The sequence below is a fragment of the Rhinolophus ferrumequinum genome, chromosome 24, assembly GCF_004115265.2.
Source record: "Rhinolophus ferrumequinum isolate MPI-CBG mRhiFer1 chromosome 24, mRhiFer1_v1.p, whole genome shotgun sequence".
In the NCBI taxonomy this organism is placed as follows: domain Eukaryota; kingdom Metazoa; phylum Chordata; class Mammalia; order Chiroptera; family Rhinolophidae; genus Rhinolophus; species Rhinolophus ferrumequinum.
In genome coordinates, this window is record NC_046307.1 from 36,836,296 (window position 1) to 36,849,357 (window position 13,062).

General features: G+C 53.2%; 1 protein-coding gene across 1 annotated transcript; it reads left to right on the forward strand.

Annotated features, from left to right (window-relative positions):
- The first annotated feature begins 6,493 nt into the window (after nt 1-6,493).
- On the forward strand, nt 6,494-10,405 carry FOXI1 (forkhead box I1). Its single transcript, XM_033096465.1, has 2 exons — nt 6,494-7,344; nt 8,821-10,405. The coding sequence occupies exons 1-2, from the start codon at nt 6,768-6,770 to the stop codon at nt 9,366-9,368; spliced, it is 1,125 nt and encodes a 374-aa protein (XP_032952356.1). The 5' UTR covers nt 6,494-6,767; the 3' UTR covers nt 9,369-10,405.
- The last annotated feature ends 2,657 nt before the right edge of the window (nt 10,406-13,062 follow it).

The following is a 13,062-nucleotide window of genomic DNA, read 5'->3' on the forward strand; positions in this document are numbered from 1 at the left end:
GCCTCTTCCTGGTGGCCTCCATGTCCCCTCGCCAAGCCCCGAAACTGTTGCCGGTCCAGCTTCCAATGTTCTCAACAGTCCCCAAAGTCCTGTTATGGGGTGGTTGGGGTTTTGGCTGTGTCTGGGGTTCCCTAAGGTGTGGGGTCAGCATCTGGAGGCTTGGAATCGAGCTGAATTCACTTGCCAAACGGGCAAGGAAAGTGCATGTGGGCAGAGGAATGTCCCCAAAAAAATGGGCATCGCATGCCATCCCCCCATCAGTGAGCATCTCCATGGCTGCAGGTGTGGACCTCGGAGCTTGCGTGTCTCGTATAGTGTGTCTGTCAATCCTGTTCCACCCTTTTCTTCTCCAAGCTACAGGTGAGCTTTTCGTTTCAGTCCAAACTAATGAAACCCCAATGTTTAATCAGCCTCAAAATGTTTGCCCTTCCAGCTAATAGTGGGGGGAAAAAAATCTCAACAAGGACAAGAAAATGGTACCCCTTTCCCCACAACTGCAGAAAAGCAGATACATCCTATGCCCTGAAACCACAGATGTCGTTCCTCACGAAAGTCTTGCAAAACTCCCAGACTCACAGGCTGTCGCTCCGTCCTGAGAAAGGCTGCTTCACCCTCTACAAACTTCGTAACCCTGATCTCCTCACTCAACAGTGTGTGGTAATACTATTCCTGAGTTCCGTTTTCTAAAAATCATCAGTATCTGTCAGTTTTTTTTTTTAAGTCTGAAGGGGCCTGGGACATTCCCCTTTTTCCCATAGAAATGGAGCAAAAAGTGAAACTTGTGGATTCTTATTGAAACAGAGTGAGAGTCGAATCTCATTTTAATTGAAACTTCAGATTGATGGCCCACTCGGTGCTTTGTCAGGAGAATTCCGGATGCTTCGGTTACACGGCAGTCACGATGCCAGTAGAAACAGCAATAACAAGCAACAATAATACAGTTGCCATTTACCAGACACTTGTGTTATCCTTTCCTTAAATCCTCAAACCCATCCCGGGAGAATCCCCACCACACTGATGTGAAAACCCAGGCTTGGGGAGTTTGTGATGGGCCTTGTCACCAGGCTGATAAGGGGCACAGCCAGCTCTGTTCACTTCCAGCCTCATGACTTGAAACTTCCAGACCTTCGGGCTTAAGTAGGAGAGAAAGGGAGAGAAACAGAGGGCCTCCCCAACATCTAAACTCAGGCTGGTCTCTGCCCTCCAGACGTCCTAACCTGTAGCACATCTGTTTGCTGCACCTTCTGAACCCTGGGTGCCTGTGCCTTCCTGTCATAACTCAGGTTCCCGGGGAAACAGATCACCAGGCAATGACTGAGTGCCCTGCTTCTTTGGGGGCTGTGCAGAAGTGAGTGCCAATTTGAAAACTGTGAGTAAAACAGACGGCAAAGCCACGAGGTGCGAGCCTCAACGCTGTGACTATGCCATGGCCCTGTACGCTCCAGAATTGCTGCTGTGACAACAATCGATTAGTATGTGTTGAGTAAATAAAGGAATGATTACCGCCAAGCAGTACTGCAGAGGCGTTTCCTAGATTGTCTCCCTCGGTCCTTGCAACAGGCTTTTGATGGAAGTAACCCTGGTTCATCCTCATTTCACAGAGGAGCGAACAGAGGCTCAGGATTAAACAACATCAAGGAAGTCCGAAAATGTAGCCGGAAGAGGAAGATGTTAATCCAAGCCATCCCAACCACCCCGCCCTCCTTCTCAGCCTTACGAACACACTTTGCCCCATTGCCAACTCAGGTCCCACTAGTTCCATCGCAGTGGCGCTAAAGTGTTTTCCTCCAGGGATGCATTTCCTCCTTGAAGCTGCAGTTCCTCCGGGGAACATGCCCCTTCTAGGGGCCTCAGAAACCCTTGGCCTGCCAGGAACTGTCGCCATCTCTGCACTCTGCTTCCTGCTGTTAAAGAGCTGGCCACCAGAGAGCGCCATTGGTCCATGTTTCTCCAGCCTGAAGCTCAACAAGAAGCCGAAGAGTACAGAGAGCTTCCGCCAGAGGAGCCCGCTGGTCCAGACTTCCCAGAAGCCCACACTGTGGTCGGAGAAGTCGGCCGCAAGGCAGTCCCCAAAGGACTCATGAACCCTTTGCACGGGAAGCACAGGGGGCCAGATAACAGCTCATGGCTGCTCACACACAACTGTTTGTAGACAGTAGGTAGAAAAACTGGGATTTCTTATCCCAGTAAGGAAACTGAGGCACAGAGAGTTGAAGCTAGAAGCCAACTCATTGCAAATCCCCCTGATTCCCCATCCCAAACTATCTCCATACTGTCAGGCTCCTGGAAACCCTGGAACTCAGAAGGTATTTGTGTTTGCTGTGTAGAAAGGAGAAGAACCCGGAAGCCAAGCCCCTATCGCAGGAGAACTAGGAGAAGGCAGGTAAGGCCCATAACCTTGGGGATGAGGCAGCCCCAGCTGGGGACCACCAGCCTCTTCCCTCCCCCTCGGGCTCCCTAGTTCCTCATGAGAGCTCACGTTCACCTGCTAGGCCTGGCACTTAGTCCCCAGAGCAACACTCGGAGGGTGTTGGGCTTCCCCATTTTACAGATGAAGAAACCGAGGCCCAGAACAGTTGGTTGTCATCAGACATATTCTAGTGCCATATTAAGGAGCAGAGTCAGGATTGAGACACACAGACCGGGGCTCAGAGCCTGAGCTCCGTGCTCCCTGCCCCGCCGTGCGATGCTGCAGCAGCCAGTTCAGATGCCACCTGCCTCTTTTGTCTCTCTTTCTGCATCCCTGCGCCCTGGCCTATTTCTCCACACAGACCCCCACCCTTGGAAGTCAAGCAGTGGTGGCCCTGACCGGCCATGGTCTGGGTGGGCGCCTGTGCACAGTCACCTATTCTTCGGACCTGTAGCCAACATGGGCTTCTGGCTGCAGCAATGCGGCCGGATGATGGCTGGGCTCCCAGATGACTCCCCAGATATCGCCCCAAATAGCAAGATCTGGCCAAGGCGAGAGCAAATGTAAAATGTTGGCTGGAGCCACCTCCCTGTCAATAAGTGTCCCCTGGTGCAGTGTTCAGTCATCGTCATTCGTCATCACAGTTTGGGCCAGACCCTGGGCTCCGCACTGTACATACATCACCCCCCTTTCTCCTGCCCCGTTCACACGGGATAGGTCCTATCTGCATCACTAGATAATAGGTGAGCACACGGGGGCCCTGTGAGGTGAAGGAGCACGGCCCAGGTCACACAGCTATCCAACAGCAAGGCCGGGATTGGAGCAGCTCTTCCCGCCCTGGAGCCCATTCTTCAGGTTCTACTGCCTCGTCCCCAGTATCCCGATTTGAGGTTCAGAATCTCTGGTCTTTCTCACGCGAGGAGGCCCCTGTGGACTATAATGTGCAAACGCCGCCCCAGCATTCCCCAGCTGGCTCAGGCCCCTTCCTGCCCAACGTTTTGTTGTGGTTGTTGTTTTGTTTTTTCCATGATGTTGATCAGGGCTTATCTTTTCAGGTTTGGATTTCCGCTTCTTGAAAATTTCAAAAAAAAACTGAAATAATTTCATTCACAAAGGATCCTACTTTACAGAGACAGTGGATTTTTTTTCCAGAGGCCCTGGAGCTTGTCAGGAGGCTCCCAGGCTGTAACTCTCCAACCTCCCCTGGAAGTAGGAACAGGTAGCTCCCGTGACCCACCCCAAGGACTGAGGCCGCGCTCATGAAAATCGGGACTGAGGGCCTCAGAATGCCCTGGGCAGCCCTGTGGCGAGGTGCAGGGAGGGTATGACAGGCAGGGTGGCCCAGCCACTGGACTCTGAGGGCCAGAGGCCGCACACAGGCAAGGCCTCTAAGACAGACCAGGCTTTCTCTGATCTCCAGGGCAGAGAAGCAGGGTGGGGTGCCACAGGGAGACTCGAGTGAGCATTCCTCAAAAAACACCTCTAAGAAAGGAGACCCAGCAACAGACAAAGGGTGGAACGGGGTTTTGGAAGACCAGGCCCTGACCCAGCACAGCCCTGAACTTGCCACGTGCGTCGGGGCCTCTCTGAGCAGCCACTGCAGATGGCAGGGCCCCACTGTACCACCGGTGTCTGCCCTGAGTGTCCCTCCCTCTCTCCCTTCCTTCGTTGTAACCCCACCTGCCACACCACCCCTGCCCACAGGCTGCTGGAAGGGAACGGTTAACTCACAATCAGCCAACTCAGGGATGGATGGATCGCACACACCGAGTGTGTATTGACTATCTCATCATAACCGGTATTTATTGAGTGTGCCTCTGTGCCCTGGGTGAAATGATTCACACGGATGACATTGTTTCCCTCGGTGACTTCTCACAGCCACCATGGGAGTGAAGTTAGGGTATCATTTCCAGTTTCACCTGAGAAAACTGAGGCCCACAGGTTAAATCCTGCGTCAAGGTGTACACAGTTGTTCAACAACAGAGCTGGGAATCAAACCTGGGTCCTCCTGACCTCAGCCCGTGTCTGCTGTATCTCTGCTGTCTTGCCTCTTGCTGGCTTTTCACACTCAACCCCAAAAGTAAATCACCTGTGTGTGCGCCTTTCTCTAATCATTTAAATCAGAAACTACAGAAACAACAGTAAAAATCAATCTAATTCTCTATGCAGAAATCATAACTGACAGTTTGGTGTTCATGTGAACATATTCCATACATATGTATGAATGCTATATATTTTTACCCACCCCCCAGTTAGGGTGTTTTGCAACCTCTTTCTCTGAGTGGTATTATTAGAGCATATCAGTAAATATTCCACAATCTACGTTTTCTCATAGTTGCGTATTTCAGCATTTATGAGGCAGTGTATTTAACCAATGCCCTATTTGGGGGCATTCCGGTTAGTTACAGTTGGGTATGACTATAAGGAATGCAGTGGTGGACAGCCCGGTCACTAATTCTTGCTCTGTTTAATTCTGGAGGGTCCGTGGTCAGAAGCAGAATTGCCAGGCAAACTTTAAGGCTTTGGGCTCCACAGGGACTATTGTTTGAGCCTAGTAGAGACACTCTAAACTGAACAGTGGCCTCTTTGCTTTACTCTTTGGAAAGAAAGTGCAACCAGGCCCTTTCAGAGTCACCCTTCCAGGGCTGTCCCAGGTGGTTCTTCAGGGCCTGGGAGGACCCCTCCCACCCAGTTACTATGGATCACCCTGTGGGCTCCAAGTGCTGCCAAGGTGCTTCAGTCCATGACACTGAGCTCTGCATATGTCAGGCAGTGTGGGGGATTCCACGAGAAGCACCTCCTGCTGGGACAGTAAGTGACCTCCTTCTTCCTCTCAAAGACACATGGGTTTGAAGGAAATGACAGGAAATTGAATGGGACAAAGGAAGTCGAGGTGGGAGGGCAGGAAGGAAGTGGTGACCAGAGAGTCTGGCTGGCACTTTTTCCTAATTGGCTGATCCTAGAGAGATGTTGCAGACTGCTATGAAAACCTGTTCAGGGGACAGCTTTCTACCCTGTAAGAGGGGGACCACCCCCCATCCAGCAAGCTGAGGGTCTGTCCTGGGATATTGGGGAGGCTAAGACGACTCCTGTCCAAGCTACAGATGGAGAATGGAGCTCAGAGAGGGGAGTGACTGGCCCCAAGGGGAAAAGCCGGAGGCTGGAGCTCCTGCTTCTGGAGCCCGAGGCAGAGAAGGGTGAGGGGAGCTGTGAGGGCTGTCCTGCTGGTCCGCTCACTCGCTCACTCGCAGGGGCCTCTGCAAGCTGAAACATGAAAGGACTTTGATCAGATAAGGAACTGGGAGCCTGCCTTGTTCCTGCAGCCAGAAAGAAGCTTGGATAGTGCAAGGTCTCTCTCATTTTTCCCTGAAGTCCCTTTCACGTTCTTTTCCTCTTGTTATTTTTATAAGCCTTGCTGCTCCTGTGGAATAATCGCCAGGCCTGCTCCACAGCCCTTTCTCTGCCTAACTGCAGTGTGCACATGTGCATGTGTGTGGATGTGCATGTATGTGTGTGTGTGAACATGTGTGTGTGTGCACACATATGCATTGTGCACGTGCGTGTGGCAAGAGGTCATCTATAACTGATGGCCCTTGTCCTCTCTGCTCTCCTGATTCTTCAGGGCCCAGCTCTTTCCTGGAAACTCTAGAAAGTGAGTTTTCACTTCAAAAGACACAAAAAAGTGGCTTCTCATCCAGTCTGGGTGAGGGGCAAAGAATGAGGGGGTGCGTGGAAAAGAAGACAGGACAGAGGGATGGGGAAAGGACTCAGAGGAAATGGTAGAGAGAAAGAGAGACCGAGTGAAAGAAGAAAGATGGTGAAGAAGCGAGAGGAGACGGATGTAGAAGGAAGCTGGAAGCAAACTTGGAGAGAGGAGGGAAGGGAAGGGAGCTGTGAGCCCTGCATTCGGAGGCAGAGAGGGAAAAGAAAACGTGGAAAAAAGAAGGAAAAACAAAGATGCAGAGAGAGGGGCAGGATGCAGAAGGAAGGAGGGAAGGTAGAAAGAGGTGAGAAGGAGAGAAGGGGAAAATGAGGCAGAATGAGGAGGAAGAAAGGGGGGAATAGTATGAGAAAGGAGAGACAGTGAGAACAAGGAAAAGGGCACAGAGGACGGAAGAGGAAATGTCTGCTGTAATGCTGGTCTGAGCGTGTCATTAGCGGGACCTGATGTGGCCGGCCGGTGGCACGGCTGCTGCCGAGGAGAGAGAGGCGGGTCTGCTGCCAGTGGCCGCCTCTGGGTGGGGCCGCCAGCCAAGCCCTCGGGTATAAGTCTGAGGCTGGGGCCTGCTGAGCACCTGCAGGGACAGCTCCCCTGTGCAGGCGACAGGCAGGTGGCCCCGCTGCGCCCAGCCCCAGCATGAGCTCCTTCGACCTGCCAGCGCCCTCCCCTCCCCGCTGCAGCCCCCAATTCCCCAGCATTGGCCAGGAGCCCCCGGAGATGAACCTTTACTATGAGAATTTCTTCCACCCACAGGGAATGCCCAGCCCTCAGCGGCCCCCCTCCTTTGAGGGAGGTGGCGAGTATGGGGCCACCCCCAACCCCTACCTCTGGCTCAACGGGCAGGCCATGACCCCGCCGCCCTACCTGCCGGGCCCCAACACTAGCCCCTTCCTGCCCCAGGGCTACGGTGTACAGCGGCAGCTGCTGCCCAGCATGTCGGGGCTGGCGGGCGGCGACCTGGGCTGGCTACCCCTCCAGTCCCAGGAGGAGCTGATGAAGCTGGTGCGGCCCCCCTACTCCTACTCAGCCCTTATCGCTATGGCCATCCACGGGGCGCCGGACAAGCGCCTCACGCTCAGCCAGATCTACCAGTACGTGGCCGACAACTTCCCCTTCTACAACAAGAGCAAGGCCGGCTGGCAGAACTCCATCCGCCACAACCTGTCACTCAACGACTGCTTCAAGAAGGTGCCCCGTGACGAGGACGACCCAGGTAAGGGGGCCTGGAGCGGGGTGGGGAGGCCACATGAGACATCCACATGGAGCACGAGGCCCGCAGCTTTAGCAAGCCACAGGTGCCCCAAGGAAGGGTCACTTCAGTCCCCCGACACCCCATTCAAGAGAGTTCTGAATATGGCTGTGCCCCCCAAGGCTGGGAGCTGAGGGGAGCCAGCCATGCAGGAGAATGTGGGCCCTGGAGGCAGATTTGGGTTTCCATCCTGGCTGGGCTACTGATCAATCAGTGACCTCGGACTGGTTAGATGTCTGAGCCTCAGTTTCCCCATCTGAACATCAGGGATGGTAACTCCCCGAGGCTTGTGGCCGGGGCCATGAGATGATGTATGTTTGGAGCTCACCAGGGCTCTCTGCTCTGCAGTTGTGACTCTGATTGGTGTGAATCCAGCGCCCAGCCATAAAGCCACCGAGGGATGAGCGATTGGACTAAAAGGCTGTGTGCGTCCAAGGGTCGTGGGAAGAGGTGGCACATTTGTGGAACAGCCACTTGTGGAACAGCCACTAAGGGCCACACCATGCAGCCTGCCCTCACATAACCTCTAATCACCCCTGCAGGGTAGCTTTTAGGAGACCTGTTCTACAGATAAGGAAAATAACAGGCACAGGTGACCCAGAAGAAATGACAGTGCTGAAGTAACTCTGAATAGAGGTCTCTCTAACAGCAATAACTGTGAACTTTTCCTTTTGGATGGTGACTTTCTACAGAGATGTACAGAGAGTAATATATTAAACGCGTATGTCTCCACTTGCCAGAATTAAAGTCCATTCTTGTCCCGCCACAGGAAGCCAGGGTGTGGCTCAGAGGAACCCACCTCTGCTCTCTTTGAGGCTTATGAGGGCAGGACTATTTGTCCCTTCTCCTCTGGTAACTGGTCTTACCCTCCGGCCTAGAGACAGACAGTGGCAGGCAGGGTTCAGGCCTGACCTCAGGACCGGACCTCACAGTTCCTAAGCCCTTTTACACAGCTAACATTTGTCCTTTCCACAGTCAGCCTGAGGAAGAAGGGACAGGTACCACAGACCCACTTCTCAGTCTAGGAGGCTGAGGCTCACCTCAAGTACCTCTGTCAGTCAGGAGCAAAGCCAGGACTCGAGTCCCTCTTTGGACCCCATGCCTGGGATGTTCAGGGAGCCCTGAATTTTTTCCTCAGTTTTCTTTCGTGTCAACGATGGAAGCACCCCTCCCTCTCCATTCCCCCAGTACTTGAACTGCTTAAAGAGATCTGCCCTGTGAAGGTCTTCATGGCTCGGCCTTTCTGTCTTTGTGGTCCCTGGGTGCCCAGGGGGTGTGAGGTGTGCTTAGTTGTGGAATCTGCCCACTTCTCAGTCTCTGACTTTTGCTGTCTGTCTTTCTGGATTTATTACCTTTGTTTTTAGTTTTTGACAATGAGGAGGAATGGAAACAGACCATTTTGTCTGTCTCTGTACTTACCTTCTCCCATTCTTGTACCAGGCAAAGGGAACTACTGGACCCTGGACCCCAACTGTGAGAAGATGTTCGACAATGGAAATTTCCGCAGGAAGAGGAAGAGGAAATCGGATATTTCCTCCAGCACAGGCTCCTTGGCCTCGGAGAAGACGGAGGGAAGCCTCCTGGTGGGCAGCCCCAAGACCACGGACCCGCAGGACCTATTGGATAGCACGTCACCAGGAACCACCAGCTCCCCCGAGCAGCGGCCCTCCCCTGCACCATGCCTGAACAGCTTCCTCTCCACCATGACAGCCTACGTGAGCGGGTCGAGCCCCGTGAGTCGCCCTATGGCCACGCCAGGACTGAACCCCGAGCCCACTGACAAGATGGGGCAGAACTTAGTGAACCTCAACTCCTACACCCCACTCACCGCCCTCAGTGGCCATGGGGCTGGGAGCGAATGGGCCAGCCCTGTGGCCACCAACACTCTCGGCTACGGAGGCACTGTCCTCAACCAGTTTAGCCCTCATTTCTACAACAGCATCAATGCAAACAGTGCCCTCTACCCCAGGGAGGGCACCGAGGTCTAGAGCCGAACAGTCCCAAGCCCTGTGAACATGCCCGAGAGGAAAGCGGTGGAGACCCTCATGCCAGCCTCCCTGTGGTCCAGCACCTCTGAACTGCCCAGACAGACACAGGAGGCTCAGAAAAATGCATCCTTTTTCTGGAACACTGTACAAACCTTCTGTTTGTTGCACTTGTGTCCACACATACACATACCCACCAACTTTGCAATGATGAATACTGGTGTCTGGATAACAGTAATCATGTGGCCATTTATTGAGCAGTTACTCTGTGCTGGGCGCTGTGCTAGGCTTTTTGAAGTTATGACCAACACTTACTATTTACAGTTACCTTATGGGGTTCATATGAACTTCCTCATTTAACAAATGAGGAAACTGAGGCTTGAGACAGTTAAGTAATTCTCCCAGGATCATACAGACTAGTAAGTGGCAGAGCCAGGAGTCAAGTCCTGTGTGACCCCCGAACTTTGGGCCAATGGAGACAGGGACAGAGGAACGGACTAAGTCGCTAAGGAGGGTCATTGTGAAAGCTGGTTATGGCAAGCATATCCACTGCCTTCTGGCTATCTATCAGAATTTAGCACCAGCCCCGGGCACGTTTCATCCTGACCTGAGTCCTTATTCTGGGGCTCCCAGCTTACCTGCAGACACTCCTTTTGCTGCCACTCAAGAAGGCAAGCCCAGGCCATGCCCCTGCAGGACAATGTGTTCAGTCTCTCCCCACAGAGGGATATTGCTTCCCCAGCCCCAGAGACCTTGAGCTGGGCAGAGAGAGGAGAGGTACACCCCAACTCCCCGCCTGACCCCCCAGCACTCCCTACCTGCAAAATCTTATAAAGCTCAGCTTCTTGTGTGCATGTCATGGACTGGTGAGCTGGATATGGCTGAATCTTCCAAGAGAAACCAGACAAAACACATGCTTCCCTTTGTACAGCCCCAGAGAAGTGAATGTCTGAAAAGCAAGGCCTCGATGGAGAGGCTTGCTCCCGCCGCCCAGGGGTCCGTGTGTGCAGTGCCGGGGCGTTGGGGGGGGGGTTCTTGCTTTTGTATGTACTTCACACACCTGTGATCTTCATCACAGCACAGCCTGGGAAGTGTTTTTTTTTGTATTCTTATTTTCTTTTTAATTAAAACAAACAACAACAACAAAAACGTGTGTGTGTGTGTGTGTGTGTGTGTGTGTGTGTGTGTCTCTTCCTTTGAGTTTTCTTGTCCCTGGGCTGCTGGTCACTCAACATGGGGCCAGGTGCAGCCTAGAGCTGAAGGCTTTTGGAACAGGAGGCAGAAAAGAATGGGTATCAAGGCTCTTTCCTCCACACTGGTGTGGAGACAGGACAAAGGTCCCCAACAAAAAGAGGGGGTTTACAGAGATGGGGTATGTGCATGGAAGGAACCCATTTGTATTGAACACAAACTATGGATGGGGCATAGCCCAAACTTTACAGCTCAGGCGGTCATCATAAAGGCTGATTCTTTAATCATCGTAAGAACCCTGGGAAGAGGGTGGTACTGACCCATTACACAGAGAAGAACACTGAGGGTCAGGATGCTTGAGCAACTTGCCTGAAGGCCCCAGCCAGTTCACGTCCAGGTCTTCGGACCCCTGCACCTCATCCCACTGCAGTGCAGCCTCAGACAAGGCTAATCCTTGTGGCAATGACAGCGCTGCTGTTGGCTGCTGTTCACTGAGGTCTGTGGGTAGGCGCTGGGCCGAGAGCTGTCCCGGTGGGAGCTCTTCTATCCTCACGGCGGCCCAGGAGTGTGCACACCGGCAGTGCCCTGGATGCCTGGCACTGTGCCTGCTGGAGAATTTGTGCTTGGAAGCTGGAGGTCTGCTAGTTGGAGTCCTGTGCTTGGATGTGAATACAGAGGGCTCAAGCCAGGCCCCCTGGCCACCTGCACAGGCCAGGCCAAGCTGCCCACTCAGACTCTGAAGGGCCCTTTTCCCCTAAGTAACCAAGGGGAAGTGGTCAATTACAATACTAATGAGGATAACAGCCCTCCTGGTAGATTGACTCTGTATCGGGCGCTGTGTTAGGACTTGATCTGTCCTACTGCATTTAATCTAACATAATCCAATGCAAGCAAAGCTACCATCTCTCTTTACAGGTGAGAAAACGGAGACCTGGAGAGAGAGATTCTGTAGCTTGATCAAGGACATGCAGACAGGATTCAAATGCAGATCGTGCTCTCAGCTGCTGCACCTAATGCTGGGGAGCCCAGGACTCACCACGAGAGAGCGGAATCAGGAAAACCTAGAAGAGGGCCTCCCCGGGACCCCCCTCGGATTCTTTCCTGGAGACTCCCTTGCTGCAGGGAGCTGGACTTCTCCCGGCCATACAGGTGGGTGTGCTGGTGGCTAAGAGAGGTAGGGAAAGGGAAGACACACCGTGTCAGTCAGTAAAAAGCCTTAGAAAACTTGGGGCAGGCTGGCACCTTGCTGCACAGAAAGGAAACCTGAGTGTGGGAGAGGAAGCGACTCCACCAATGTCACCAGGGAGATGGGGCCAGAGGCAGAGTCCAACAGGCAGGTCCCTTAAGCCCAGCTCAGGATTGTTTGGTCACACTAGATCCCGCTGCCATCAAATTGGCCCCAATTGACCCTGCAATCCCACCATCTCCACCAATCATCTCCCTACGTGCTGCTCAAGCCCCGCTCATTCCCCACAACAGGTCTGCCATGGGTACAGGCTCACAAAGCAGCAGGCGTGAGGGGCCGAAAGAGAGACCAGCCACGCCTGGGAGAGAGACGGCCATTTAGAACCAAGGTCCACAGCACTCGAGTGTCCATTCTGCTTCAGCCCAGAATTGAATGGGCACAGCAGCAGAGGTCATGTCTGCAGGGCTCTGGCAACACAAAGCTGTGCCAGCTCTCATCTGTCTTGCACACAGGAGTTCCTGGTAGCAGCGCCAGGAACTCACAACAAGGCAGGTGCGAGAGGTGTCTGGCTCACACTGCTGGAGGGCAGGGCCCAGGGCAAGAACGGAGTCTCCCTGGTCAGTTTCCATATGTTGGCTCTGGCCCCTCAGTGGTTCTCTTCCTCTGAGAAGAATTGAGAGCTGGAGGGAAGGTGGACAGGATGGAGGGAAGAGGACTGGTCATCCACTCAGAGTCCACCTCTGTGCGCAGTGCTGTGGATGGACATTGCCTTTGTCAGCCTCCTACAGTTCGGCACTGCACTGACAACATGGCCGCCGACCCCAGTAAAGGGTCTGAGAAGACGGCTTCCTGTGTGTTGGAGAGCCCAGGAAGGCTGCCTGGAGGAGGTGAGACTGGGGCCAAAGGACGGTAGAAGTGAACTAATGCAAAGAAGTCTCCAAACCACTGGTTTACACACTCACCCTCAAACCACCGACTCCAACCTGCCCCGCCCCAACCCTGAATTAGAGTGTTTACATTTCCAAGTTATGTGTAGGGGGAGGGAAGTATGCCTCAAAGCAGAATATACATGAGAAATATATGATGTTCTTAAGAGAAAAAGACAGAAGGATTAGCTGACTGAAGCTACAAGGGATGTAGGAGGTGAGGGAGACGTAGGAGTCAAAAGCTCCTGCAAATTTCTGCCCTAGGAGGCCAGACTTCCTCTTACACCTCCTCCCAGGGCTTCATTTTTGTCAGCATGGAAAGGATATTGTAAAGGCCAAATTACACAACCAAAGAGGAAATCCAAAGGCAGACGGAGGGAATAATAGAAAGGAC